General features: G+C 41.0%; 2 protein-coding genes across 4 annotated transcripts in view; one reads left to right on the top strand and one right to left on the bottom strand.

Moving 5' to 3' along the window:
• Nucleotides 1–13,220, bottom strand: part of SIAE (sialic acid acetylesterase) — a 33,432-nt gene extending 20,212 nt beyond the window's left edge. For 2 of the 3 annotated variants that reach the window (XM_080929917.1, XM_080929918.1), the window contains exons 1-3: nucleotides 13,114–13,220; nucleotides 9,695–9,856; nucleotides 3,340–3,515 (exon numbers count right to left, since the gene is read on the bottom strand). In XM_080929917.1, the coding sequence (XP_080786043.1) occupies nucleotides 3,340–3,515; nucleotides 9,695–9,856; nucleotides 13,114–13,180 (405 nt within the window). In that variant the 5' untranslated portion in view covers nucleotides 13,181–13,220. The remainder of the gene's footprint in view (nucleotides 1–3,339; nucleotides 3,516–9,694; nucleotides 9,857–13,113) is intronic. The other variant, XM_080929919.1, reaches the window with a different exon arrangement.
• A 220-nt stretch (nucleotides 13,221–13,440) lies between these two features.
• On the top strand, nucleotides 13,441–25,758 carry SPA17 (sperm autoantigenic protein 17). Its single transcript, XM_080930535.1, has 5 exons — nucleotides 13,441–13,515; nucleotides 15,110–15,290; nucleotides 19,922–19,992; nucleotides 23,098–23,175; nucleotides 25,221–25,758. The coding sequence occupies exons 2-5, from the start codon at nucleotides 15,137–15,139 to the stop codon at nucleotides 25,359–25,361; spliced, it is 444 nt and encodes a 147-aa protein (XP_080786661.1). The 5' UTR covers nucleotides 13,441–13,515; nucleotides 15,110–15,136; the 3' UTR covers nucleotides 25,362–25,758.
• Nucleotides 25,759–27,041: the final 1,283 nt, after the last annotated feature.

Here is a 27,041-nt window from a genome sequence, read left to right as displayed (position 1 = left end):
GAGAATACAGCTGGCCTTCCAACCCACAGCACAAGAAAAAAAGAAAGGATAAAGCAGCCAGGGTGCCCCCACAGCATTTCGCTGAAATATGTTGCCCCTAGAATTGCCTCTGACTTGACCACTGTGCCCGGCTGCATAACCAGATGCAAATGAAATTGCTCTTGGGTCACTGTGGGAGCCACAGCCTGATGTGCCTCCTGGGTGGCAGCAAATCCAGCTGGTCAAGGTCTCCGTACTCAGGACAGAGATTACACACGGTCTCGGGAAAATTCCACTGGGAATCCTGATCTGTCCTCAGGATCTAATCTGGAAGGTTTAATGGAAAATAGACAGGGAAGAGAAACAAGCTGATGTGCTCGCAGTGTACTCTGGCAGGGAAATTATTTTTCAGCAGTAAGTACCTGTAAAAAGTCACCTCCTTTGAAATTCAGCTCTGCACTGAGCACGAAGCACCGTATGTTGCTTCCATGGTAACGGTGGATGAAGCTGCTTTCATTCTCTCCACCCACGCCAGCTTCCGCACTGCCTGGGAATGCAAGCAGCTCAAAGCAATGAGATGCCAGCTTGGGGAGGCAGGAGGGGAGAGCATGCCCCATTCCTAAGTGTGCCTGAGTACTGCCAGGGCAGTGGAGTCAGGGTGGCTGGCATTCTCCGGTATTGTTACCAGCACGTGGCACTGGATTCAAAACATTAGCTGGAAGGTATCCATCTTTTTACACATTTGCCAGAACCAGAAAGCTGGGTGTTAACAAAAATGGGGCGGGGGGAATTCCTTCTGTAGCTGATGACAATTGCATCTGAAATTGGCCCCCTTTTCCAGTACCACTGCCTTTTTGATGGAAGCATTCCCTCTGGGATATTGGCAGCAAATTTAGGAATAAAGAGATTTCAGGAAGATTTTCATTTAAATGACACTTGGTTTCCCTGCTGATGAAAGGGAAGCCTTACTCCATCTGCTGAGATCAGATTTCATCTCATCAAACACCTCTGTGTAATTATTTCCCTACCAAGTATTTAAATGAGGATGTAAATGAATAGCAAGGTATTTGAAGTCATTAGCGCTGCCTGGGCTGAGGGAGAGCATCACAGACTCTCAAGGGACCAGACCATTCCCCATCAAAGCAGCTGCACACCAGCATTCATTTTGTAACCTTTATACCACATTCTTGAATTAATGAAGACACGTCAAGAATCTATTTCCCTCAGAGGACCTTAGCATGGGACCTGTAAGGGGGGAGCAAGATGTGTGTGTGCGCGTGTGCATGCTCACTTGTGCATGTGTGTGTGTGTGTGTGTGTGCAAAATTTGTAAACGTGTGTGTATGCCCACACTTACATCATGGACAGACATCTAATAACTTAGTAGTTAACATGGAAGAGTTTGGAGATTTCGTACCTTTTTCCACTTCCGGCTGTATCTGTTCTAAGGCTTAGGTAATAACAGTAAATAAACCAACCACCTGCCACACTGCTAAAAGCCTGCCACTGGGATGTCATCGCCATCCCTCTCTTATCGATCTCTCCATATGCAATATAAGAAAAAGGTGAGGGCCAAGTGATTGAAAATCTGGGCTCTTTGTCTGATATTGGCCATCTTTTCCTGAGCCTCACTAGAAATATCTGAGACCTACCCTGAGGTGGCAGATGAACATTTAGACTTTTCTCCATTTATAAACATCTCACTTGGTGTTATAAATAACATTCAGCTTTAAAATTCCATTTTACCCTAACAACAAGATGGGCATACAATCTGCCATTTCCTTCTTTGAATGTGCAGAGGGGTAGGTTATAGTGAGAATCTTACCTCCTCAAAATGGCACATGAAGGGAGGGAAGGAAAAAAGAGACACACACTGTGCTCGTGTGCTTATGTGTGCTGGGAATTTGTGCAGGGAAAGGAGCAAAAGCAAGGCGGGGGGAGAGCGTAATGCATTTTTCCTATCAAGAAATAAGGTTCTGCAAACTGTTAAGACTGAAAAAAAAATGTGGCTGTTGGTACTATCAGCACCTAAAATACTGCCTTGCAAACTAAGTGCCTCATTGAGAGAGAGAGAAGGGGGAGGGCAGGGAGGGAGGGAGAGAGAGAGAAAGAGGAAGAGAGAGAGAGAGAGAGAGAGAGAGAGAGAGAGAGAATTAACAAATATATTTCAGATGGAATCTCTTTTCTGGCCCCTTCCATCTCGGAACTCTCAACCCTCAATTCAGAAGATGCTGGAGAAAACATTCCAGGCAGAAGGAATGTGTTTACGCTTAGCAATCAAGACCTGATTTAGCTTGACAGGAAATGGGATGGGATCCTTGGCATGGGCTGCTATTGAGAAAGTTACTATATAGATATAAACAGATCTGGTCTGTGCCTCTCTGTGAAAACACAGAAGTACAATTAAAACATGAAGGAGGGCACTGCTTTCTCTAATGAGTCACTGCTGTACAAAGCCATGCAGGGTAAAACCCCACATCCCTGTCCATTCAGACACGCCAAGGAGGTCCTGGCCACGTCCAGCTTAAGAGGCATTTCAATTCAAAATACTTCCATATTTTTAAGTATAGGAAGTAAGAGTTCACAAAATTAGAAAGACTTATATACAGAAATTTGGGTTTTTTAATTAGAAAGCATGGATAAAATGAAATATATATGTTAATCTTTTAAGTAGCATTGTTTAATAATAGGTTTTCTTAAAGGGAATAATAAAATTACAGTGAATAAAAGCTATAGAAACAAAACAAGAAGCCTTAAAGCATGTAAACGTACTCTAGTTTACACTTTCCTAAATTATTACTTTTTTATCTTATGTGCACTGGTGATTTGCCTGCATGTATGTCTTTGTACCCCTCGAACTGGAGTACAGACAGATGGAAGGTGCCATGTGGGTGCTGGGAACTGAACCTGGGTCCTCCAGAAGAACAACCAGTGAGTGTTAACCACTGAGCCATCTTCCCAGCCCATCTAATTTATACCTTTATCAAAGAGAGAAATGAAAGGAAACCACGGCTTGATTGTACAGATTCCTCAACCCCAAACTCAAACATTTCTCAAAAACACAGAAATGGACAGTCAAGAAAGGCAAGCAAAGATAAATCAGCTTGAATAATGGAGCTAGGGATAGCAGTAACCTTTAACCTTTTCAGGGAGAAAACCAAGTATATAAGCACACTTAGTGCCAAAGAATAGTTTACTTCTTGAGGCTGTGAAATCAAATTAGTTAGTATGAAAGCGCTCAGACTGGATCCTGCACATGGTAAGTTCTGAGTGAACAGAAGCATCTTTCCTTCTCCTTGTTACCCCATTCTTCCTCCTTCATTATTACCAACACTGATTGTCAGCTGAGATGCTCCGTTACCTGTAAGACAGTCATCTGCATGTTACTCTGCCCGCTGCAAAGCCAGACATCTCCAAATAAGACATCATGGACTCTCAAGGTGAGATTTGTTATCCCCAAAGTCTGTTGTGCCATCACTTCAAAGGGTCCTCCGGGCTTCATGGGATCCAGTATCACCATCCAGGTGTTGGAAGGTGCTGAAACGAGAACAGACTCCAAGGGGTTAATCAGCCGACCACCTGAAGTGGAGTTAAACACCAACTGCACCTCATCTGTGGCTAAACCCAGGATCCGAGGCAAAGTGAACGAAGTGCTATAAGGGTTGGCCAAATCCCAGGCAAGGGGGATGGAGCTGTTGAGAACAGCAGCCTTTTTATCCTTAATCTGTACCAATCCTTTCTTATTTTTAACTAAGGCGTTTACAAGAAAAATTAGTTACCCAGTTATAATCCTAAATTAGGAGAGACAAAAATACATGTAGATTAAAATTCAAGGACGGTTAGTTGACAAGGGAAAAAAAAAAAAACATAAAACAGAAATTCTCATTACACCACCCAACTGTCAATATTGCCATAATCTAATCTTTCTGGTTTACACAGCACCCCAAACTAACTCGAAATTGTCCAATGGAATGTGAGCGCAGGTTCAGAAGACCATTTCTCGTTTGAATCTTCCTTTACTAAGCAGGATCACTCTTTCCATCCGTCACTACCTCCTCCCATGTTGCTAACAAGTCTAACCCTGCCAGTCAGTGGCACTGGCTGCTGCCACCAACGGACAGGTGCCTGGAGAAATGGACACATCAACTAGTAGAGGTCACATATAAACTGATCACAGTGAAAGGACAGTTTAACGGGCCCAATCGATTGATGATTTCAGAGCGACACACGGGACTCGATGTTCTGCGACTCCACTAGAGAAATGAGAAGCCATGGAAGACCCTATTTTAGACATCCACAGCTTGCTTCCTAGAAACCACACTTCCTATTGCTCTTCTCAGCCACTGGATCACTGGAGTCAACACCATAGCGATTTCAGTGGAAAAAAAAAAAAAGGAACCAGAAAACATAAAACGTACTGGAACGGTGAACAGGAACCTAGAGAAGGCAGAGAGGACAACACGTTAACATAAAAAAATGTCAAGCGTAATCTGGCTTATCGTTTTCATCAGATCAATGTAAACTCAAAAGGGAAAGAATGAGATCAGGAAATGGAGCAGTGTAATGTTATTGCCCTAACCTAGGAGAAGTACTTCTAGAAATACCATCCAAGTGTCTATTCCATGCTGGGCACTGTCCAAGGTTCCTCCTCGCCAGCAACAACCAAGCAGAAGCAGGAAATGTCCAGATGCACACTTGCAAAATTAGTAAGAACTAAAGCCTTGAAGGTTGCTTGGTGTGCTGGAGGAAATGTCTAAATGCTTGGTCCTCTGAAGAGCTGCACCCTCTGAGCCTGCAGCTCTGCCTCCAGGAGGTCAGTTACGCCCAGGACCGTGCGCTCACTATTGTGTTTCTCTGACCAATAGCCAGGCACCAGCATATAAAATGCAAAATTCAACCTAAACCAGAAAAAAAAAAAATCACTGTTTTGGAAACAGTGGGCAGCTAGGACAGATTGTGTGGCACAGGTGTGATGCGCTCCGTATGGCTCACACTTCTGAACAGGCAGACGTTCCAATCTGTCCTAATACAGGCTTGCCAAGGTCTTTCCAGGCTTCCTGCACTGACGCCCCTTACTGAAGCTCTGTCCTGCCAGCAGCGCTGTTCATGTGTGATGATGGGGTCAACTGCCAGAGAACCTAACACGGGATGAGTTCTTAGCCTCCCGTATTCATCCAACACGCTCTGGTTTATTAATTAGGTATTTTCCCTTAACCTTTTCATCATACATAGCTAGTGACAAAAATTCTCCCCAGCACTTCCAACAAGTTCGGATGTCTATGGTGGTTTAAATAAAATTGGCCCCCAAAGGCTCGTATCTTTGAATGCTTAAGGAGAGGCATTAAGAGGTATGGCCTTGGAGTAGGTAGGGCCTTGGAGGAATTGCGTCACTGGGGTTGGGCTTTGGGGGTTTAAACTAGGATCGCTGTTTCTCTCTTCTTTTTGCCAGCCAACCCAGATGTAGCCTCTCAGCTCCTTCTCCAGCACCAAGTCTGCCTGTGTGTCACCATGCAACCCGCCATGACAACAGAAGACTAAACCTCTGACTATAGAGTTGGTCATGGGATCTCTTCATAGCAATAAAACCCTAACTAAGACAATGTCCAACAACAAAAAGACAGGGAAGAAAACCGGCAAAACAGCACCACCATTTCACTACAGCCAGAAAATGAACAAGCTCCTGGGAGGCCTAGAGCCTGAGGAAAGCTGGACCTGGAAAACGAGTCTTGATCCCAACATCTTTCATACCGGAGAAATTTACCTTCTCAAAAAAGCTTCATTCTTGGCTAGCTAGTCTAAGGGCTTTTGGTTTCTAGCATTTCTCCTTTCCCATTTAAGAAAAAGAAAAATACGCCCTGACACAACTCTGTAAGGCAGAAGAAAGTTCCACTGCAGAGAATCTACGATGGGCTTCTACATGTATACTGTCTGCCAGAATTATAGCACCTGTGATGTTAGACCAAGGGCAAGAGTAGGATTCTAAAGTCAGAAGCCACCACGCCTCATGAGGAGAGTTAGTCATTGTCAGCTCAGAATAGGGTGCCGGATGGTGAGTGTGCCACAGGGCACTTAAGAGCCTTTAGAAAGTATAATAACCCATCACATCTGCTTGGATAAGTTCAAATAGTAATTCTGAGCCCCCAACCATGAAGTGCACCTTCACTGATTTCAGCAACATCCAATGGGCTTTCTGCTGGTTCTTGGCCTTCTGAGCCACAGCTGCTTTGGTCCTGCCTTATGCACAGTAGTCATTTGCTATCTGTTATTTCTTTTGCCAGTCCGGGCCCAGGTTTCTCTAAGTTTGCATTTTCACTGCATTCAGACCTCTGCTTTCTCACATTCTTCCTTCTCCCATCTAGGAAGGTCCATCTCCTGTCTTCATTTTGCCACTACTTAGCCTACACACATTCTGCCAAGCAGTCCATCAATGAACTCCGACCCTGAGCTACGCTGATAAGAAAGCCATGCTAATTGACCAGGGCTAACAATGTGACACCGTGGATGGTGGTTTGCCTCAGACAACTGATCTGCACATTACAGCCAAGGGTAGACACAAAGAATGAGCTGTCTATCTCTCTCTTTCCTCTCTTATCTTCCCCAGTAAAATCCACCCTCAAGATGGAAACCACAATCACAAGGACAAAATGAGAACAATTTGTTCAGAGACATGATTAGTCATAAAGTATTTTCTTGTTCTTCTTAATCAAATCAAATGTTAATTATTTTTCTCAGGTTATTGTGATGAATACCGAGAAGGGGAGGGGGTACCAATGGCCTCCATCTTCCTGAAAGGAAAACCTAGGGCTTACAAGAAACAGCTCTCTTCGCTTCCCCACACAGAACCTTGACTCTTCCTCAGCTGAATGATCCTATGGCTTTTAAATGTGGCTTGAAGGTGAAGAATGCCTTACTGCCTAAACCATCCCTTTCAACCTACATTTATTCTATAGCTTTCAATTCAAATCTACCACCACCAAGCAAGAATTAAATAAAAGTAAGTGCTTTATATGAGCAAACCGGCTTATGAAAATTATATAAGCCATAGCATGCTGTGGCAGATACACCTTAGGGTGGGTTCTAAAGTTACAGCCTCATATTATCCTTGCCCCTCTGGAACAAACAGAATCCGTGACTTGCTTTCATGAGTTCTACATCAGAGGAGAGGGGAAATGTCCCTCTTCAGACTTGGTTATATTATATGGGGAAAAGGAGTAAAGTCTGTGGCATCTCAGTCACAATGACCATCATTAAGAAAACAAATGACAACAGATACTGGTGAGGATGTGGGGAAGGGGGAAACTTTATTTACCACCAACAGGAATATAAACTGACTAAACATCTATGAAACTTAACATGCGCCAGCCTGCTCTACAGAGCAAGCTCCAGGATAGTCAGAGCTACACAGAAAAATCTTGTCTTAAAATCACCACCAACAAAGGATAAGTAAGGCAAGGGGTGGAGGAAGGGCAGGGGAGTGACTATGCACAAAACACAATGATATACATTAATTAAACCCAGTATTTCATATGCTTTCAAAAGTGGACTAGGGATATAGCTTAGCGGCTAGAGTACTTGCCTGGCATGTATAATTCAGTTCCAAGCGCCATTTAACCTGGGTGTGGTGGTTCATTCCTATGATCCCACCCTTTGGGAGATAGACATAGAAGAACCAGAACCTCAATATAATTCTCAGCTACAAAACAAAACAAAACCTAGGCAATGAGAGCATAGGCAATTTTGGAATTCTTCACTTTCAGAATATCTCACAGATCACAAAGAGAGGCTGGAGATATGGCTCAGCTGTTAAAAACTGCTCTTGTAGTGGACCCGAGTTTAGTTCCCAGCACCCACCCTTATACATCCTTATCCCTTCTACAGAGAGACCCCTTTATGAGAACCTTGACCCTTCATCCTCAGGTAAAGTCCTCATCATATGTGTCTGTATATCATAAGAGCCTCCAAACAGTTCTATCAACCCTATCTGATGACTGCCAAACCCTACCAGTCTGCTCGTGGGCTTTTATTGTTTAAAATCTACAGATCCGGGACTTAAATGTTTTAGCAGAGATAAACAAGCCACCATCCTGTCCCATTTCCTGTCACCTACCATCAGTCACTTAGCCCAGGGTTCCAGACCAACCTACCTCCTTGGGATGAATTTCTTCAGTGTTACTGATGTGTTCTAATCCCTGTGTTACTGATGTACCCAGGATGTTCCCGCTCTGATTTTGTGCCTCCTCTTTCAAGACGAGACTTACACTAAATCCATTACTCTATTGCCTTACACACACACACACACACACACACACACACACACACTGCCCTTCCTTACTGTGGCACATACCTCACAGAACTACATGTTTTTAATTTTCCTGCCTCCCCACCCCCCCCGTAACCTTTAGGCTTCATTATGGGAGAGGCTACATCTGTTTTAATCTGTTTTATTCATCACTTTATTATCAATACCTAGCACAGTATCTGGCACGTAGTAGATACTCAATAAATAATTGAATGACTGAATAAATGATAGTAGCAGTAGTGGTAACAATACGGACCACACTCAAATTAATGTGCCAAGCACTGTTTCAACTACTTCATATGCATTTACTCCTCACAATAATCCATTAAGAATTAGTACTACCTCCACTTTATACATGGAAAACAAACTGTCACCAAGATACTTAATAATATGTCCAAATTTACCTAGAAATGACATTCAGAATCAGAAATAAGACAGTAAACTAAAAATTCAAGTTTTTCATGAGATCGCTAAATTGACTCTTTTTTTAAATGCTAGGACTTTGTTTCAACGTGTGTGTGTGTGTGTGTGTGTGTGTGTGTGTGTGTGTGTCTTTGTGCCCAGAGTAACCAGAAAAGGGAATCAGATCCCCTGGAACTGAAGTTTCAAGGGGTTATAAGTCACCCAATGTGGGTGCTGGAAACTGAGCCCAGGTCTTCTGCAAGAGCCGTCAGCCTCCTCTCACCTCTAGACTACCTGTCTCTTTTGCACATATGTTTCATCCCAACTCTCATCTTCTATGACAACTTTCCATAGCAACCAGACTGAGATGGATGTCTTCTCGATCTCTTGGGACTCCACAGATGTTTTATGTGTTCATCCAACAACCACATAATTTGTTTTGTTCAATGAGCTCCTTGGCAAATGGGGAAATTCAGCCTTGTTATCATTTGTGGTATCTTCAATGCCTACCCATATAGGAAATACTCTAATAACTCTTATGGGTGGATGGATGGATGGATGGATGAATAATGGATGGATGGATGGATGGATGGATGGATGAATAATGGATGGATGGATGGATGGATGGATGGATGGATAGATGGATGGATGGATGGATGGATGGATGGATGGTAGATGGGTGGATAATGGATGGATGGATGGATGGATGATAGATAGAGGGATGGATGGATGGATGAATAATGGATGGATGGATGGATGGATGGATAGATGGATGGATGGTAGATGGATGGATAATGGATGGATGGATGGATGATAGAGGGATGGATAGATGGATGGTAGATGGGTGGATAATGGATGGATGGATGGATGATAGATAGATAGAGGGATGGATGGATGGATGGATGGATGGATGGATGGATTGACAACCTAATCTGGAGCCATAGCATTCATTTTCAGATAATCCAGCAGGTGGCAGAAGAGGACAATAACTGAACAGAGAATGGGCTGCTCTTACCTTTCACGCTGGTCACTTTCTTCATAATGGTTTCCTGACCTTGGCACAAGGTCACTGTCACTGTGGCCCCAGGTGTACCAAAGCCCCAGATCACCGCCCCTGAAGGCTCCTTCTGCAGCACCATGTAATTATCGATGTATGAAGCAAATCGAAAACCAATACCTAAAAATATTAACAAACAGGAGATTCAACATCAAATGCATCTGGTAAAACAAGAATTAATATATAGTCCCTATACATAAAAATATGTGTCTACTTAAGCCTTTTAATCTTCCAAAACTAGGTCTTGTTGCTCCAGATTAAACAACATAATAAGAACAGTTTCCAACAATAAGTATCACACACAACAGAACCAGACCATGAAGAGAAACTTAACCCAGAATAACAACGAATGTGCATACTCTCCTTTATAGTTCTTGGTCAACCCCTGACTCTTGCTCTAAAACATGACTGTAGAATTTAACATTCCTCCCTCAAATCACTAAAAGGAGCCTTCCATGCACCTCACAGATGGTGTTTATAAAAAATAAACTACTTCCTTCCCTAGCTCGCCATCACTGTGCCCATTCCTAGTAACGCATAGCTCCTCTCATGCTGCTGCACCCATCTTTAGCTCCTCCTCCCCATCCTATCAAAGCCAAATCCCTTCAAATCTTTTCTCTTAGGGGTTGTTGTTATTTTGTTGTTGATGACGGTGATGTCATATTGTTGGCTGTTTTGTTGTTATTGTTGTTGGGTTTTATTGTCTTTGATGACCTGGTGTACCACACTTATGACTGTGACAATGCTTCCTTTCCAGTAAGCTAGAATAAATCAAGAGACAAAAATACAATCATGGAAAGACAGAAGGTTAAAATCTCTGAGAAAAGGTCTTGTCACCATTTCACAAGCAAAGAAAAGGAGAGGCATACTTGCATATTCTGTGCTAAGAGTCACTAACAAGACTGAGTAAGAATTCACCTTAATGAGATCATTTCTATTTTTAACTCATAGCCTATATTGGAGTACTTTTTAAATAACAAGCATTGATCCAAATGATCCCAGTGAGCTCATAGAAATTTAAGTCGGAAAAATCATAAAACTTACATCCCAATTTGTCTCAGCAGGAGAGTTTTTAAAATCCTCCAAGGAAAATAATTTACAAAGTTAAGGGCTTTTTGTTTTGTTTTGTTTTGTTTTGTTTTTAAATAAAAGTGATAGACAGGGAAGAGAATTAGAATTAACAAAGCTGACATTTTCTTTCCTGGAAGCTACAAAAGATGGCAGGCCCCTGAGGCTATACTTAACAGGGCAGTAGAACTAGCTTGGTGGCCTATTAATACTGCTCTTTAAGTAACAGGCTAACCCTAAGAATCCTCAGCTCTCTTTCTCACTTAGGAGCTAGTTTGATCAGGAAGCCTACATGACAAGCAAAGATTATCCAGAAGGCTTAACAAGCTTAAGATGCATGTTCCATGAGCAAAATACTCTGGGACCACAACATCCCAGAATTGCATAAGCAGGCTGGCAGCCTGCTGGGGAAACCGGGAGGCATATGTGTGGGAGGACCCTGTCTTGGGTAGATACAGAACAAAAGCTGAAAAGCAAATGCATAAATAAGAGCTAAGTAGAGAGAGGACTGGAGTTAGAACAGAGTGAAGAGAATATTGCTTAGATAGGCAACAATGTTACTGTCCATAAGATGGGAAATGCCTTTTCAAGCCAGTCTGTGTTTGCCAACATTCATTTATAGAACCTCTTTGTGAATGGATTTATGGTGAGCAAAAAAAAAAAAAAAAAATCTTTTAAATGTTAGAGGTAGAAAATATCTTTATAATTATAGTATAAATGTGTTACTTACTGATTAAGAGATAGAACCTAACCACATTACCCATCAAGGGACTAGGACACAAATAGATTAAGCAATTTTTAAGAATAATTAGAATAGCTGTGAATTCAACAAATCTCTTTATTGATACCCATTACTTTCTACACTGAAACTGTAACTGGAAGGAAAAATAATTCCCATAATAGGTAAAAATTCTTGCTGCCAAGGCTTACTCATGTGACAGGGTGCCTAAGATACAGAAGACAGTAATGTCCTCGACTGGCCTCAGAAGGTAGTTTATGGCAGAATTAGAATCCACGTCATCTAATTCCAGGTAAACTTTTTATGGAGAACTTTCCGGGCAGCCTCGGTAAAAGTCAGTGTTACCTACAGTGGTAGGTCCTTCCACTGTAACATGTAACTTAGTACGTTCAAAACATGAGCAAAAGGAGGGTGTTAAAGAAAAGATGTTAGGATGTGCACAGAAGAGTTAAGGGAGATAAGTCTGGGGCAAAAATGAATGAATAATGTCTAGGTAATCAAGGTCACCTAATATGACCCAAAGGAAATAAAACAGTGATATTATATTTGACCGTCCGTAAGAGGGAAACTAAGAAAACAGTGGCCCTACTGCCTTTGCCTTCTCCCCACCTCCTCTGATTGGTCCCCAACATCATGAGAGAGTTGCGAGATGGGGAACAAACAGTACAGTTGAAACTGAAAACCCACTGACAGGCTGCTGTCTGTCTGGTGCTTGATTAGAACACAACCATGCATTTCCTCTCGCTTCAGCGTTCATTGTATTTGCTGTGGTGATGGAAGCGCCACATTCCTAGCATCCTAGCCAAGAGTTATACCACTGATCTATATTCCCAACTCCTCCAATTTCATGGATTGACAGTCTTTGGGGTGTACTCTTTCGGTGGTCCAAAGAAGAAAGGGGGTGGGTGGATCCAGCATTAATACTTTACTTTGAATGAACAGACTCCTGCCTTTTGGTATCTCCAGGCTGTGGACAATGTCCAGCAGGAATTAGTCAGATGACAAGTTCTGCCCTGCACCATGACCATGTGAATCAGCTCCCTCCCCAGTGTGATGTGTCTCACCCCACCACTAATATCTTAAGCTGCATCAAAAATCAGAGCTGAACTTTAAATTATTCTGAGCTAGTGAGGGGGTTGTATTTCTTAGCCCTAATAACCACTTAAACTAGTAAAATTTAATTCCCTCAAGACACCCATCCCGATAGAAGCCCTCCCCAAGGGCACCACTGAGGGGGCAGGTGTTGAAATATTTGCATGACTCAGTCACCTGTTTCCAAATATTATCTAACTAGCTTCACCCCCTTCTCTTTAGCTCTCCTAAAGGCTTGGGTCTGAGGACATTGGAGCCTGCCCCAGTGGGTAAACCGAAGTCTCCCTCTGCCTCCTACGCTGCCAGTGAAGTGCCCTGGGTGGAAAAGGCAGTACAGATGGGCCCAGCAGTACCTTGCCGCCAGGACTAGGTGGGAAAAGGCCGGTTCTGACTCAAACCAGACCTTTAAAGGGGACGCTTGCCAAGATCCTGAAGAGGATCTGAAAGGCAAGGGTCCGGCATTGCTGTGACACCTCACCTGCACTTCTGCTGACACGCGCGATTATGAGCAGCACTAGCACAAACACAGGCCCCTGGGAAACCATGTTCTGAAGATCCTCGTTTACACGCTGGACTCAGGAAGAGCCCTTAGACTGGGGGGGGGGGGGGGGGGGGGTGCGGGGAGGGGCAGAGGCGTGGTCTTGCGTGGTGGGCGGGGCCTGGGAGGGTCTACCTAGCGGGCCCCACCCTCAAGCCTTCAGTACGCGAAACCATCCGCGGCACAGCGCAGGCGCTTCCCTCTCCTCCCGGCCGCCGTAGTTAAAAAAAAAAAAAAAAAAAAAAAAAAGAAAGAAAAAAAAAAAAAAAAAAGACAAAACGGTTACCCAGCAACGAGATAAAACACTGGAACCATCCGCATCAGCCTGAAGAGAAGGAAGAGGTGAGGCAGTTTCCCCCACTCCCTCTCCAATGTGGAGGCTTCGCCTTTTTCCTTCGTGTCGTAGTCTCTCCTCATCTCCAACACTCCCGCAACTCCTTGGACCAGATAGGGAGCCTGGCAAACCCTTTCTTGGAGAATCTGGAACGCTAGGTCATCGACGTCCCGCCCACGGTTTGACCTGCCTTTCCCCCTCGACCGCCCGTCCTCCCCCGCCCAGTTCAGGGCTTTTCACAACTCTCAAGATTCGATATCTAATCTCCCGTTTGTGCCCAAAAGAGAAAAAGGGAAGGGTCTCCACAGGTTAGGCCTTGGTAAACCTCCAGTCCTCCAGCCTCGACCCCAACCAGCGCCGCCTTTGTGCTTCTCGGGGTAACACCAGCCCAGGCTCAGAGCTGACCTTACTCAGTGACCAAGTCTGCTCTTTGTCAGCCACGTTTAAGCCAGTCCTCGAATAATAAAATAGAAGAAGGCCTGACAAGACCCGAAAATAAGACTCCCCAAACTTCAAAAGCTGGCTCGCCAAACCACCACGACCTCCTTTTCTCAATCCCTTAAGAAAGCAGAGGCCCATGAGAACGTCATTAGGTCATACTTCAGAAGTTGGGGCTGAAAAGAAAATGAAACTCAACAAATTATAAGAATTTCTAGAAGGACTGGTTTTGCTTGCTTGCTTGCTTGCTTGCTTTTTGGGTTTTCGAGACAGGGTTTCTCTGTGTAGCCCCTGGCTGTCCTGGAACTCAACAAAGACGTACCTTCCCTTGCCTCTCAAGTGCTAGAATTAACGGTGCTCATCCTCTAACCAGTTTTTATATTTTAGACTTTAAACAGTTTCTTTTAAACAATGTAAAGGGGATTGATTATACTATCTTCTCAGCGATCATTGTCTCTTCAATGTTGTGGGCTAGCAAATTCTCCCCTCCCCTTTTAAGGACAGAAAGACGAAGTACTTAATATCTAGTGAAGACGGTGGTTCTCTAACTTTTAAAACATGTACCTGTCCTATTTCATTGATCTGCATTTATAATACTATAATTCACTGAGCATGGAGCATGATGCTTATCCACCAGGCTGGATTCTAACCCCAGCACTTGGGAGACAGAGGCAGGTAGAAAGATCTCTGGCTTAGAGGCCAGCCTGGTCTCCATACTTCCAGAACAGCCAGAGCTATGTAGAGAGACTCTGTCTTAAAAAACAAACAAAACCAAACAAAAAAAAATAGTTCAGTGGTAGAATTCAAAACTCTAGGAGAAATAGGTAGACTTGGTGGGGTGAATTTTGTGTCCATTTATTTAGTGTGTGTTTGTGTGTGTGTGTGTGTGTGTATGGGTGCAGCCTTGGTGACACAGTGACCTGTGGAAGTCAGAGAACAGTCTGTGAGAACCACTTCTCTCCTCTCACTTCTCTCCTCTCACTGTATGTTTGGATATAATTCAGATCTACTGAGACAGATCACCAGAGTCTGGATTGTGTGAATTTTTTTAAGTCCAAAATATGGTATGTGTGTTTGAGAAATGACTTGAGTCGTGATAATGAGTTGGTTTGTGGTGGTCGTGATTATATAATTTAAATTAGGCACTTTTTACTGAATCTTTAGGTACCATAGGCAATTCTTTCCGAGGAGATGTCGATTCCTTTCTCCAACACCCACTACCGAATTCCACAAGGATTTGGAAATCTTCTTGAAGGGCTGACACGGGAGATTCTGAGGGAGCAACCGGACAATATACCAGCTTTTGCCGCAGCATATTTTGAGAACCTTCTAGAGAAAAGAGAGAGTAAGCTCTTTAAAAAAAAAAAAATAGGAATTTTAAAATAAACTAAGCATTTCATTATGGTAAAACTTAAAATTGAGGATTATACATGTCTTCAGCCAGTGACTTCCATGTTAATGCAAACACATATCTAATAGTCCCAACACACACATACACGTGAACCCACACACATGGGAATGTGAAAACATACACGCACACAAAGAAAAAGAAAAAAAATTAAAAATCATGGTCATTGTGCAGAAAGCCTTTATGAGGGAAGTGGTTCCACATATTTGCTACAGGATGTTACAGTGCAGCCCCCTGTCCACCCTCCCTGTGTTTCTCGAGTGTGCAGCACAGGAGGAGGTGGACCTGCCCTCCTGCATCCCTGCTAGCTGACTGCCTGCTCTTCCCAAGAGGATGATTTGCAGTTTTCTTTAAATTTTGATTCTCCTCATTTGAAAGTACTATAAGTGTTATAAAAATAATTCAGCCTTAGATTAAATAAATTGGGTTTCGCTGGGGTATATGAAGCTGTTCTTCAACGAAGGTGCAGAAACAAACTGCTTTGGCAAGTCAGCGGTAGTTGGGGAAGGTAATTTACGTTCTACATACTCCCCAGGGCTCATCCTGCATAGAGACTGAGGTTCACGCAGTGGCTTTGATTTCAAGCCAAAGTGAAGCTCCTGTGCTTTCTTTCATAAGTACAATTTCCAAACCCCAGCCTTGACAATCCATGACTGTGAAAATCTGGCCCAGCAGTCAAAGGGGTAATGGTTATCATCATGTTTGTGCTGAAAACCTACTTCTCCTGGAACAATTGTGGCATATAAGTTTTGTTAACATTACTTTAGGCAGAGTGGAAATGCCCCTAAGCAAACAGCTGTTCCTCCATAAATCATTTTACACAGAGAGGAAACACAGAATCAAAACAACTCACATACATACTGCACAGCCCCACCCTCTGTCCCTTGTGATCCTGCCTTTGAAGAACTCAGAATTTCCACCAGTTTCCTGGCTCCTGCTGGTCTGTCTCATACCCATCCAGGGTGAATATTTGCTGTACAATCTACAATATTAGTGGGGGGAAAGCTATGACAAAAAGTAATGTTTTGTGAGCATAAAATTTGGTTACTATGCCATTAATTTTTACAAATTCATGCAATGAAAATCTTTAGTCATTTGTTTAATTTTAGAACTCAGAACATACCATTAAAAATATTTGAGTCATTGTTACCGGGTCACAGTAATAAAAACAATTGGTGACTAATAGCCTTAGAATACTAGTTCTCTGATAAATGGCTAAAACCATTTGAAAAAAAAAAAAAACAACCACCACACCCACTTCCACTTGCATCAACTAAAGGTGAATTACCAGCTGATACAGTATAAAAAACTTAGCCTTCAAACTAAAGGCAAAAATAAATGGTTGTGGATTTCTAAACCAACAATGTCCAGTCTCCCACACAGCAAGAATTCCCTTACCACCATTTTTCATGGGTGGCTAGTAGTCTTCATTCCTGTTACAGGAAACCTGTTAATATACAGTGTAAGTGGTAGCTCAAATCATTAGGAGAAAATAATTTTTAAAATAATATTGAGATCAAAATGAGAAAACAAAATTGCACCAATTCTTTCTATCATACCCCAGATAAATTGTAAATGATTCCAGACTGAAATACTAAAAGAGAAACCATATAAATGCTGGGAGAAAATATACTTCAGCCCTTAAGAAAAACATCTTGCTTGCCAAGTGCTTCAAGCTCAAATGCAACAAGGTTGATGGAACAGATTGATGGAGCTGACAGCATAAGACGTCAGCTTGTATGTGACAATGAAGCATGAGGAAAACAACAAACCGAGGAACTGCAGTTTACATCCCAGCAGCTCCGTAGGTTAATACGCTCAATAAATAGCTTATAAAAACATGTTTTTAACACATTTATTTCAAGAGATAACAAGCAGTTCACACAAAAGTAAACACAAATACCTCTTAACATGAAGAGCTACCCAAACTGACCCATAACAACAAATCCAATCACAATCACACAAAACTGGGCTTATAGAGATGGCTTAGTAGTTAAGAACACTTCTGCTCTTCCAGAAGACCCACGACCAGACAGCAGCACCCCGGCTGGGCAGCTTACAACTGCCTGTAACTACAGTTCCAGGGGATCTGGCTTCTTGTTTTTAGAGGCACACACACAAATAGAGTAATGAAAAACAGAAGAAATTACATTGAACTACCAGCAACCACTACATAGTCTTAGAAAGCCAAAAGTCTGGCAATAGGATTTGCCAATTAGGCTAAGAGAAATTAGCCTTCATACTGATTCCTATTAGAGATCGAAAATGCATCCCCAGGGAAGGAATTCTGTAGTGTCTGTCAAACTTACATATTGATTTAACTTTAAGCCCAGAAGTTCCTCCTCTACACATGTCATTATGCCAGCATTTGTGAGAACAACCCAAATATATATATTGGGTGGTTTTGTTTTTGTTTTAATTTTTGCACTGGCCCAAACAACAAGGCAAATCTGTCTTTAACTGATACCTCTAAAATTGTAACCAAAATATACCTTTGCTTTTTTAACTTGATTTATCTGAGGCATTTGTGATAGTGATGTAAGCTGACTAATATGTAGAGTTACTCTGGAAACTTTGTAATTGTGTATAGCAGAATATATCAAGTAGGTATGTTAGTATTGGGAATAAATTTGGAGTATAAAAATTTGTTAAATAGTTAATAAAGTGCTGTAACTTTGAACTCAAATTTTAAAATATCAGTAGGATCTTTTCTCTTTTAAAACATAACTCGAAGAGTGAAGGCACCTGCTGAAAAGCCCAAAGACCCAAGTTCAACTTCCAAGACCCACATGGTAGAAGGACAGAACAAATGCCTGCAAGTTGTCCTCTGACTTCCAATCATGTGCCAGAACATGCTTGTGTAAAGCATACATGCATTCATGCATGGATACTTACATACAAACATACATACATAGATGTGCACATACTATTTTAAAAAGTTTAATGAAAGTAGTTTCTAGCTCCTTACATTTTGAAACCTCAAAATCATGATCAGCCAAATATAGTGGACATCTAGCCACTAAGCTATCTCTGAATACCATTTCCCATGAATGAGACCTGCAGTTCCATACACAAGGGGTAAATATTTAAGTCTAAGCTGACCATCTTTGGATCCCACAAAACAATGATTTCTAAGAGCATCCAAGCACCTCAATAAGCTACCACTAACCAAATTATGGAAAAATAGAGAATCAAGAAAAATACTCCTCAGTGGATGGGAATTCACTCAAGTTGCTAAGTATTTGTGAGCTCATAATGCTAAAACCAGACACACGTGACTTCATTGTCATGTCACCATAAGAAGGTGCTGGAAGCCACCTGGTAAAGAAGTCAAATCTTTGACCTTCGTCAAAATTCATTTCATTTCAGGGTAACCAAATAGTTGGCTGTTTTCTTTATCAGACCCACCTTAGAATTCATACTGATTAATTTAGAACATTGCCATTTTATACCCCTAAACAAGTTAAAGATCACTGGCCCATAAAAATAGAACAGGGTGTGATTTGTCATCTGAGAAGATTAAGTAGCACTATCAATCAAGTATTCTTGCCAAAACAATCAAACCTAAATCATATGAAACCTGCAACTCTAGCTGCCAATCTACAGGGAAATGACCCTGGAGCAGTCCCCTGTGGAGACAGTCAGAAATATCTGTCCTGGAAAATTCCAAAGGAAAATGGCCCAATTTCATCAACAAATAAACTGAACAGAAAAATAAAGTTGTGGTGGATTTTCCACTAAATATTACATAAAAACATAACAAAAGGCATTGTGTGTCCATTTTAAGGCTCTGATGTGACCTAGATAAATAAGTAAATAGTAGACAAAGGGGGAAGTTCTGGATAGTTGGCAATAAGGATGATTATAAGAAATTGTTAACATTTTAGATGTGATAATGGTACATGTTTATATTTTAAAGGTAGATATTTAAGTGTCTGTAATTTTGTGTATGTAGATAATATGTAGATATAATGTTCGGGTGGCTTGAAAATAATTAGAAAAAAATGTAGATAAAATGATAAACAGCAAATTGATCATTGTATTTTCTATGTATGTGCACATAGGACTTGTTAGAGCATCTTACTTTTGGAGTTTGTAATTTTTCATGGGGAAAGTTAAAGAAAACTATCTTTGGATAAAAATAATATTTGTCTATATGAACTGTTTACATAATGTGTCTCTTTTGAAAACTCTCCCTTATTTTTCACTTTTCCAAACTTCCTGATCCCTTAGTATATGTTATATACTTTTTTGCATTTACTAATGCATGTCTATTTATTTAAAATACTGACATTTGTTCTGTATCCCCCACTTATAAGTTTTATGAAGACAGAAGTTATGAAAAAATTCAGGGGTTTTGTAATTGAACCTAAGGGCTCATTCAGTGTTAGACTAGTCTTATTTTAATAATTATTTATGTCTACAGCACTAGGCTGTTTAGTGTCAGCAAGATTTTTCAACTGTCAGTAAAGAACCTCTGACTTGAAACAAGAAACTTGTGTTTCTGCATTGTTCTTGGTTCACTTTAATGAACACAAAATAAGTATAAAATTATTTTTATTATTTAGAAACCAACTTTGATCCAGCAGAATGGGGGGCTAAGGTAGAGGACCGCTTCTATAACAACCACGCATTCAAGGTATAGTCTTATGAACCTACCAGATTTGACTATATTTTCCTACCTATAAAACTGTGTCGTGTTGCGGTAAATATTTTAAAAGGTGCATTACCACTCTGCGCTGCCCCTGGCTCTCTCTGACCCAGGCAGTTGCTCCCGTGCTAGCTCCTGCACTGTAGAGACACATGGAACTGACAATAACTTATCTCAGCAGCTGCACACTGTCCCCCAAGTACTCTCTGACCCAGGCAGTCCGCAGGCCATTCCACTGAGCACCTCGCCAGGCTGCTTCCACTCGCAATTCCCTTGGCAGGTTTTTACCACACCAGGCACACACATACCAATTCTGTGACAGGCGTGGTGTGTCCTGCCACTGCATCTTCTCTTGAACTCAATTAAGTGGCCACATGAAAGAAAGCATACAATAGACTCTGATCCAATTGATATGATATAATTTGCCCTTCTAGACTGCACAAATCATTCTGTACACACCCATCTCATATAAAATATTCACGACAACCCGTATCTATGCAGAGATGCACAGAGAAAAATATCCACATCTGCCTCCATGTTCTTCCAGTTTCTCCTCACTGACTCCTCACTCTTTCTAAAACTTTATTCCCGCCCATCCTTCTTTCTCATCCTGACAGGCCTCGTTTTATCTTGTACCTGCATAAAGACATGATCTTACAGTGTCAAGCATTAAATAACTCTTCTAAAATATATGAGTTGAGTACCAATACTTAGTATTAATTTAAAGATGTCAACAGGAGAAGGGGCTTGGTCATCACACAATTACTCCCATCTCTTATTCTTTAAACTTTATTGAGTATCACAAGTCATGAATTATATCTCATAAGATAAAACACTATTAGTCCAACTTTTTTTATTTACATGTTACAAAAAGACTAATGCAAGTGCAAGATAATGATAGACCATTTTTCCTCAAAGTTAATCACTTTAGTAACTGAACCCATTTTAATCATGAATAATATTCTGAAAGATAACTTTTCTTAACCAAAACTGAGTTGAAGACACATATTACATGTAAGAAGACAGTGCCTTGCTTTCATATCTCTTAGGATTCTGGGTTTGTACCATGCTTGGCAATCAGTACATTATCTGTACTGTGTTTGAGATGAAGAAGATTGGTTGAGACAGATCGTGTGGGGTCAACATCATTGGCATCAACTGGAAACCTGATAAAATTTTCACACTAGACCCCATGTATCCAAATTAAATGTTGCATTTTAGCAAGATTCCCCAAAGTAACTTGCAGATACTTTAATTTTTTTTTTAATTAAAAAAAAAAAAAACAGCAACAACAAAAATCTGGGCTCAATGGCCTGGCCCTGTAATTCCAACTACTAAAGAGGCTGAGGCAGAAAGGATCACCTGGACCCAGCAGCTCAGTGCCAACACAAGTAGCCATAAAACCTATCTAAAAATAATAAAGATAATAATCACTATATAAATGAAGAGTACATGGCTTTAATCCCAGCACCCAAGAGGTAGCAGCAGGCAGATCTCTGATTTCTAAGCCAGCCTGGTCTACAGAGTGAGTTTCAGGACAGCCAGGGACACACAGAGAAACCCTGTCTCGGAAAATCAAGAAAAAGTAAATGTTCTGTCCTGTGTTACATAGAAATTCAAGGTGTTTGTTTTACTTTTAGTTTCCAGGGTTTTATCTTATTCACTTCCATATGCTCAGATTTCCATTTTTACATGTTAAAGACTCTTCCTGAAGGCAGTGAGCTAGCAGTGCCTCTGTTTGGTGGAAGACTAGACTAGCCATGTCAGAACTAATTGAGCTAGTTCCTCCTTGTTGTTGTTTTTTTTTTTTTTTTTTTTTTTTTTTTCCTTTTTTTTTTTTATTGGATATATTTTATTTACATTTCAAATGTTATTCCTTTTCCAAGTTTCCCCTCCATAAGCCCCCTATCCCATTTCCCCTCTTCCTGCTTCTATGAGGTTGCTCTTCCACCCACCCACCCCCTACCACTTTACTGCCCTGACATTCCCTTACACTGAGGCATTGAGCCTTGGCAGGACCAAGGACTTCTCCTCCCATTGATGCCCAACAAGGCCATTCTCTGCTACATATGAAGCTGGAGCCATGGGTCCATCCATGTGTGCTCTTTGGATAGTGGTTTACTTCCTGGGAGCTCTGTTTAGTTGGTATTGTTGTTCTTATGTTCCTTCGATTCTTTCTCTAACTCCTCTATTGGGGACCACATTCTCAGTTCAATGGTTGGCTGTGAGCATCCACTTCTGTATTCATCATGATCTGGAAGAGCCTCTCAGGACACAGCTATATCAGGCTCCTGTCAGCATGCACTTCTTGACACCAGCAATATTGTCTGGATTTGGTGGCTGTATATGGGCTGAATCTCCAGGTGGGGCAGTCTCTGGATGGCCTTTGGTTCAATCTCTGCTTCAGACTTTGTCTCTGTATTTCCTCCTGTGGATGTTTTTGTTCCCCCTTCTAAGAAGGACTGAAGCATCGACTCTTTGCTCTTCCTTCTTCTTGAGCTTCATCTGGTATGCAAACTGTATCTTGGATGTTCTGAGCTTTGGGGCTAATATCCACTTATCAGTGAATGAGCTGGCTCCTTCTTTATACATATATTTCTCCAAAAGTGAAACTTGATTTCCTGATTTAATATAGTATTTACCTTAATTGTAACAATGATTGGCATTTTCATGTATTCATATAAGGTGCTTTGATCTTCATCCTCTATTACTCTCTCCTCCACAAGTTCCTTTCTTTTCTGTAATATTGTCTTAGTTTTTAATCTATAATTATCATTAAAAAGTCAACTTGGCTTCATACTATGGAATACAACAACTTTTATTGCTATTGTAGAATCTATCAGCACTTTTTAAAAACTGTCTACAAGCTTTATTACCAAGTCTTATCAGCTATTAGTGTGGGGCAGTGCTTTATGCCTTTGTTGTTGTTCACTTCCTTTTCTCCAAGACAAATTCTTGTTAGAAGACAAATAAATATATCTTTAATTCCCCCTGCTTCTCAGTAGCTTAACTGCCAGTTTCTCTTAAGCAGCATGGTCCAGGAGTTAGCTATCTTCAGAACAATGCCCATGTGACCGTCTTCTCTCATTCTAGGAACAAGAACAAGCTGAGAAATGTGAACAAGAAATAGCCAAGTCATCTGGGAAAGAAGAAACACCAGTTACTCCCTTCGTACGTAGTATTTTTCATTTACTTTTGTATTCCTACACACAGTAGCATCATTAACCTTAAAGGTGTGCATAAAATATGTATCTACATAATACTTATATTATTGAAATTATAACTTTTCTTCTAGATAATTAATTAGATGTTAATTGGTGACAAACTAGAAGATTATTTTCAAAAATGCATTTTTCCCTTAAAGATTTAGATCATAAAATCTTTCCACTCAAAGAGTCAGACAGATCAACTTGGAGGCTCCTCTCGTCTCTTAGATTCATATTCCACTTTGGGAATTTCTCCACTACTTGTGTTACCACCAGAGAAATACAAAAGTTTGAAATAACAAAAGGAAAACAATTACATACCACCAAATAAAATGGCTTTACACAGTCTGACTTGCTCATGTTCCATGAAAGCTCTCCTATAGAAATGCTTGCCTGCCTTGATATTCTACATCAAAGCCACCCAAAAAGAGGGGAGTCCACCCTCAAAGATACCACCTGTCTCTAGTCAGTGGTGTGATTCGCTATCTATCCCTTGGAGTTGTGCACAGTGCAACATCATCTTGATAACTTAACATCAGCCACCTGTACTGAGACTAAGGTACACTACAAACCAGATCTGATGTGGGATTTTAGGAGGGCAGTGGTGTTTTGTCTGTTATTTCTCAGTAAACCCAATTAAACATTTACTAAACCAGCACATTATGTTAAACAAATACAGCACAAGATTGCCTGTACTCTTTGTAGTTGAAACTAAGAAAGACTGGGCTTTATGTAAAATAATTCATTCTGTACAATATTACAATTGAAACTTTTGAGTTCCTTTTCAAGTCCTAGGATCTCAGTTAGCAACATTTGATACCTAGAATGAACACACCCCTCAAGGAGAGCTTTAGTTCCCACGCCCTGAGACATCCTTTTTCTTACATTATTTAATTATTCTAGAATAGTATCGATACAGTCCAGTTACCACTGGCATCTGATGTAATAGGAATATAAGAGTAATTTGCTTGATTGGAGAATCACCTCAAGAATTTTATGCCAGTCTATTTGTATTTAAGAGCTAAATTTACTTCACTGTTTGTAATGAAGGTGATTGAGCAGCTGAAAGGTCTATCAATAGGTGACTGCGTGACTAAATCACTGGAGAGGGACATCAGTACAATGGAACACAAAGGCCATGTCCCTTCCAGTCAAACTGAGCAAAACTACATGCAGAGTAATAGCACACATTTCTTGTTCCAGGGAAAAGTAGTCAAAATGCATTACGAGTAGCATGGTCTCGTTTTAAAATGAAAAGCATCTCTTCATGTAAATGTACTCAATATAGAGAAATTTGGAAGGACTCATAAACATATACAAACACATACACACAACTACAATTAATGGTTACTTCTTAGGAGCAAGATTTGGAAAAGCAAAAATATTTCAACGTTTCACAACAAGTGATAACTTGGGGGTTCTTAAATGTATGTTTAACATCTTCTTAGCTTAGAGACACATGAAGGGCCACATATCTTTTCGGTTCTACATTTAGGAGCCATGGATTTTGCCATCTGTCAATTATACCTAAATTTCAAAAATCTATATGTCACTGTTCTGCCAACCCTGATGATAAACTGACTTTCTGTTTGATGTTCAAACTCTAAATGTCTGGCTTTAGTTGTCTAAACACCTAGAGATTAAAATTTATCATTTTAATCTATCTTGTCTAATCATGATTCTTTCAAAATAGTACATCCACAGATGTTACTGTACTTCAAGGATTCCTTCTTGCACCCCATCCTAACATAATTTCTCAGAAAACTTAAAATAGGTGCTATCTGGGAACAGTAAGAGAAAAGACGTAGACAACGTTCTCGTATTAAGACATATTGAAGAGGGGTGAGCTGAATCCCTGTTCCTTTGGCAGTCAGCCTTTGGTGCACATACAGTGTGTACCAAAATTTCCTCAGGGAGCAACAGACCTCAAATAGTTGCATCTGTAAGTTGGCATTTCTGTGGCATCAAAATACAGCATTCTGGAAAAGTCTCTCGTTTTCTCTTTCAAAGAAGGAGGAATCTACTGAGGAAGAACGAGAACAGGAGGAGGCGGCTGCTCTCAAAATCCAGTCCGTCTTTCGGGGACACGTGGCTAGAGAAGAGGTAAAGAAGATGAAGTCAGATAAGAATGAAAACGCAGAGAACAATTGAGACCACAGGTTTTACCCCCAGGAAACATGAAAAGTAATCCAAATCCATCAGTGTTGTGATTGTCTTTTTTTCTTCAGTAAGGGACACGTGATGTTGTGGAATAACATTTGTTGCTGTTGTGAAAATCTGTCATGAGCATTTGTTTAATAAACATGCCATTGAAACACACCCTTGAAGATTTCCCTGGGAACAAGAGGATTGGCTATACTTGTCCGAAGCCTGTGTGTAACTGCTTCTAAATTCAGCATCCAAACAGAAGTATCTAAGGCTTCAGAAACCTTGGGTCTTGTGGTTCAATACCTAACAAGTAAAGCCTCTCTAACCCACCCCAGAAAACTGAGCTTTAAGCCCATGTTTCTCTTCTGTTGCTAACATTCTAAGTCTTTTCAGTGTAGTCTCCCCCCCCCCCACTTGGTGATGGTAGTAATGGTGAACTCCAGGGCTCTGACTGAGCTATATACTGTGCCCTAAGTTTTTTTTTTTTTTAATAGTCTGAATTATTATAAAGGTAAGTACAGATCCTGCCTTCCTGTAAATTGTACCCACCCGTGTTCACTTGTCGTAAACAAGCAATCAATTGTTGAAAATGTACTGAAAGCCATGCATGTGCTGAATTAGTAGCAAATATTTTCTGGTTCGGTCACACAGCTTACTGTTGTTGTTTTGTCGTCTTGAGACAGGCCTTGAGTATGTAGCCATTCTTCAAAGTCTTTTTTGCTGATTACTATTCTACTCCAACCATTAGGCACATTAGAGGGCCATCGGGTCCTCTAAACCCAAGCGTTGGACTCCTTTTAAATGTTTACCTGCCTATGTCATCCAATCTCATGATTTCACAAACCATCTCTACATGATTGCCAAACCTTGTTTCTCTCCAGTTCTAACCTTGTATAGCCAGATGCCTACTTATATTTTTATTGGGATGTCTATAGGTTTCTCAAAATGCTACTACCCAAACAAATCCTGATATTGCCCTTGGCATCTGCAATTCTCTTGTTGTTTCCCACCTCAGAAAATAAAATAGTGCTCTGTGTGGTCCAGAAAATGATCTGTGATAGCCATACTTTCAGCTTTGGATGAGTGAGGTTATTGAATATATAGTGTGCCTAAAGTAAAAACATAAATAGTAAGGCTGTGTGCTGGTGGATGGCTGATGGATGGATGGATGATGGATGGATAGATAGATAGATAGATAGATAGATAGATAGATAGATAGATAGATAGATAGATAGATAGATAGGATGAATTTGAATTCGTAAAACATTCAGCAGAAATCAACTGATAAAGCCCCACTAAGGCAGCCAGCTGGAGTTCCTGGTAGAGAGAGTCCTGGCAAGAGCAGTGTCCCTTCTGCTGAGTCTTTTGAATAAAAGAACAAATAGCAGCATATCTAAATGACATCGTCAAATCAGACATTCACACTATCCAGCAAAAGTCAACTACAGAAATTGAGGCTGTCAGTTGGAGTTCCCAGTCGAGGTCCCTGTCCATGGATAACATTCCCATGGCTTCTCCTTATATGAAGGAACAAACAATAAACAGCAGTAACATCTCTTGAAGACACTTTGCTTTCTGTCTAGCTCCAAGGGAAAGGTTTCACTCACAGGTGATTTTGAGGCTCTCTTCTTCTGTCACAGGGTGGTAGGGTAGCCTATCCTCAGACAAATGGCCTAGGAGGGA

Source organism: Micromys minutus (assembly GCF_963924665.1).
Source record: "Micromys minutus genome assembly, chromosome: 16".
Classification (NCBI taxonomy): Eukaryota; Metazoa; Chordata; class Mammalia; order Rodentia; family Muridae; genus Micromys; species Micromys minutus.
The sequence above is the reverse complement of the archived record's forward strand: the minus strand, read 5'-3'. Positions and strand labels throughout refer to the sequence as shown.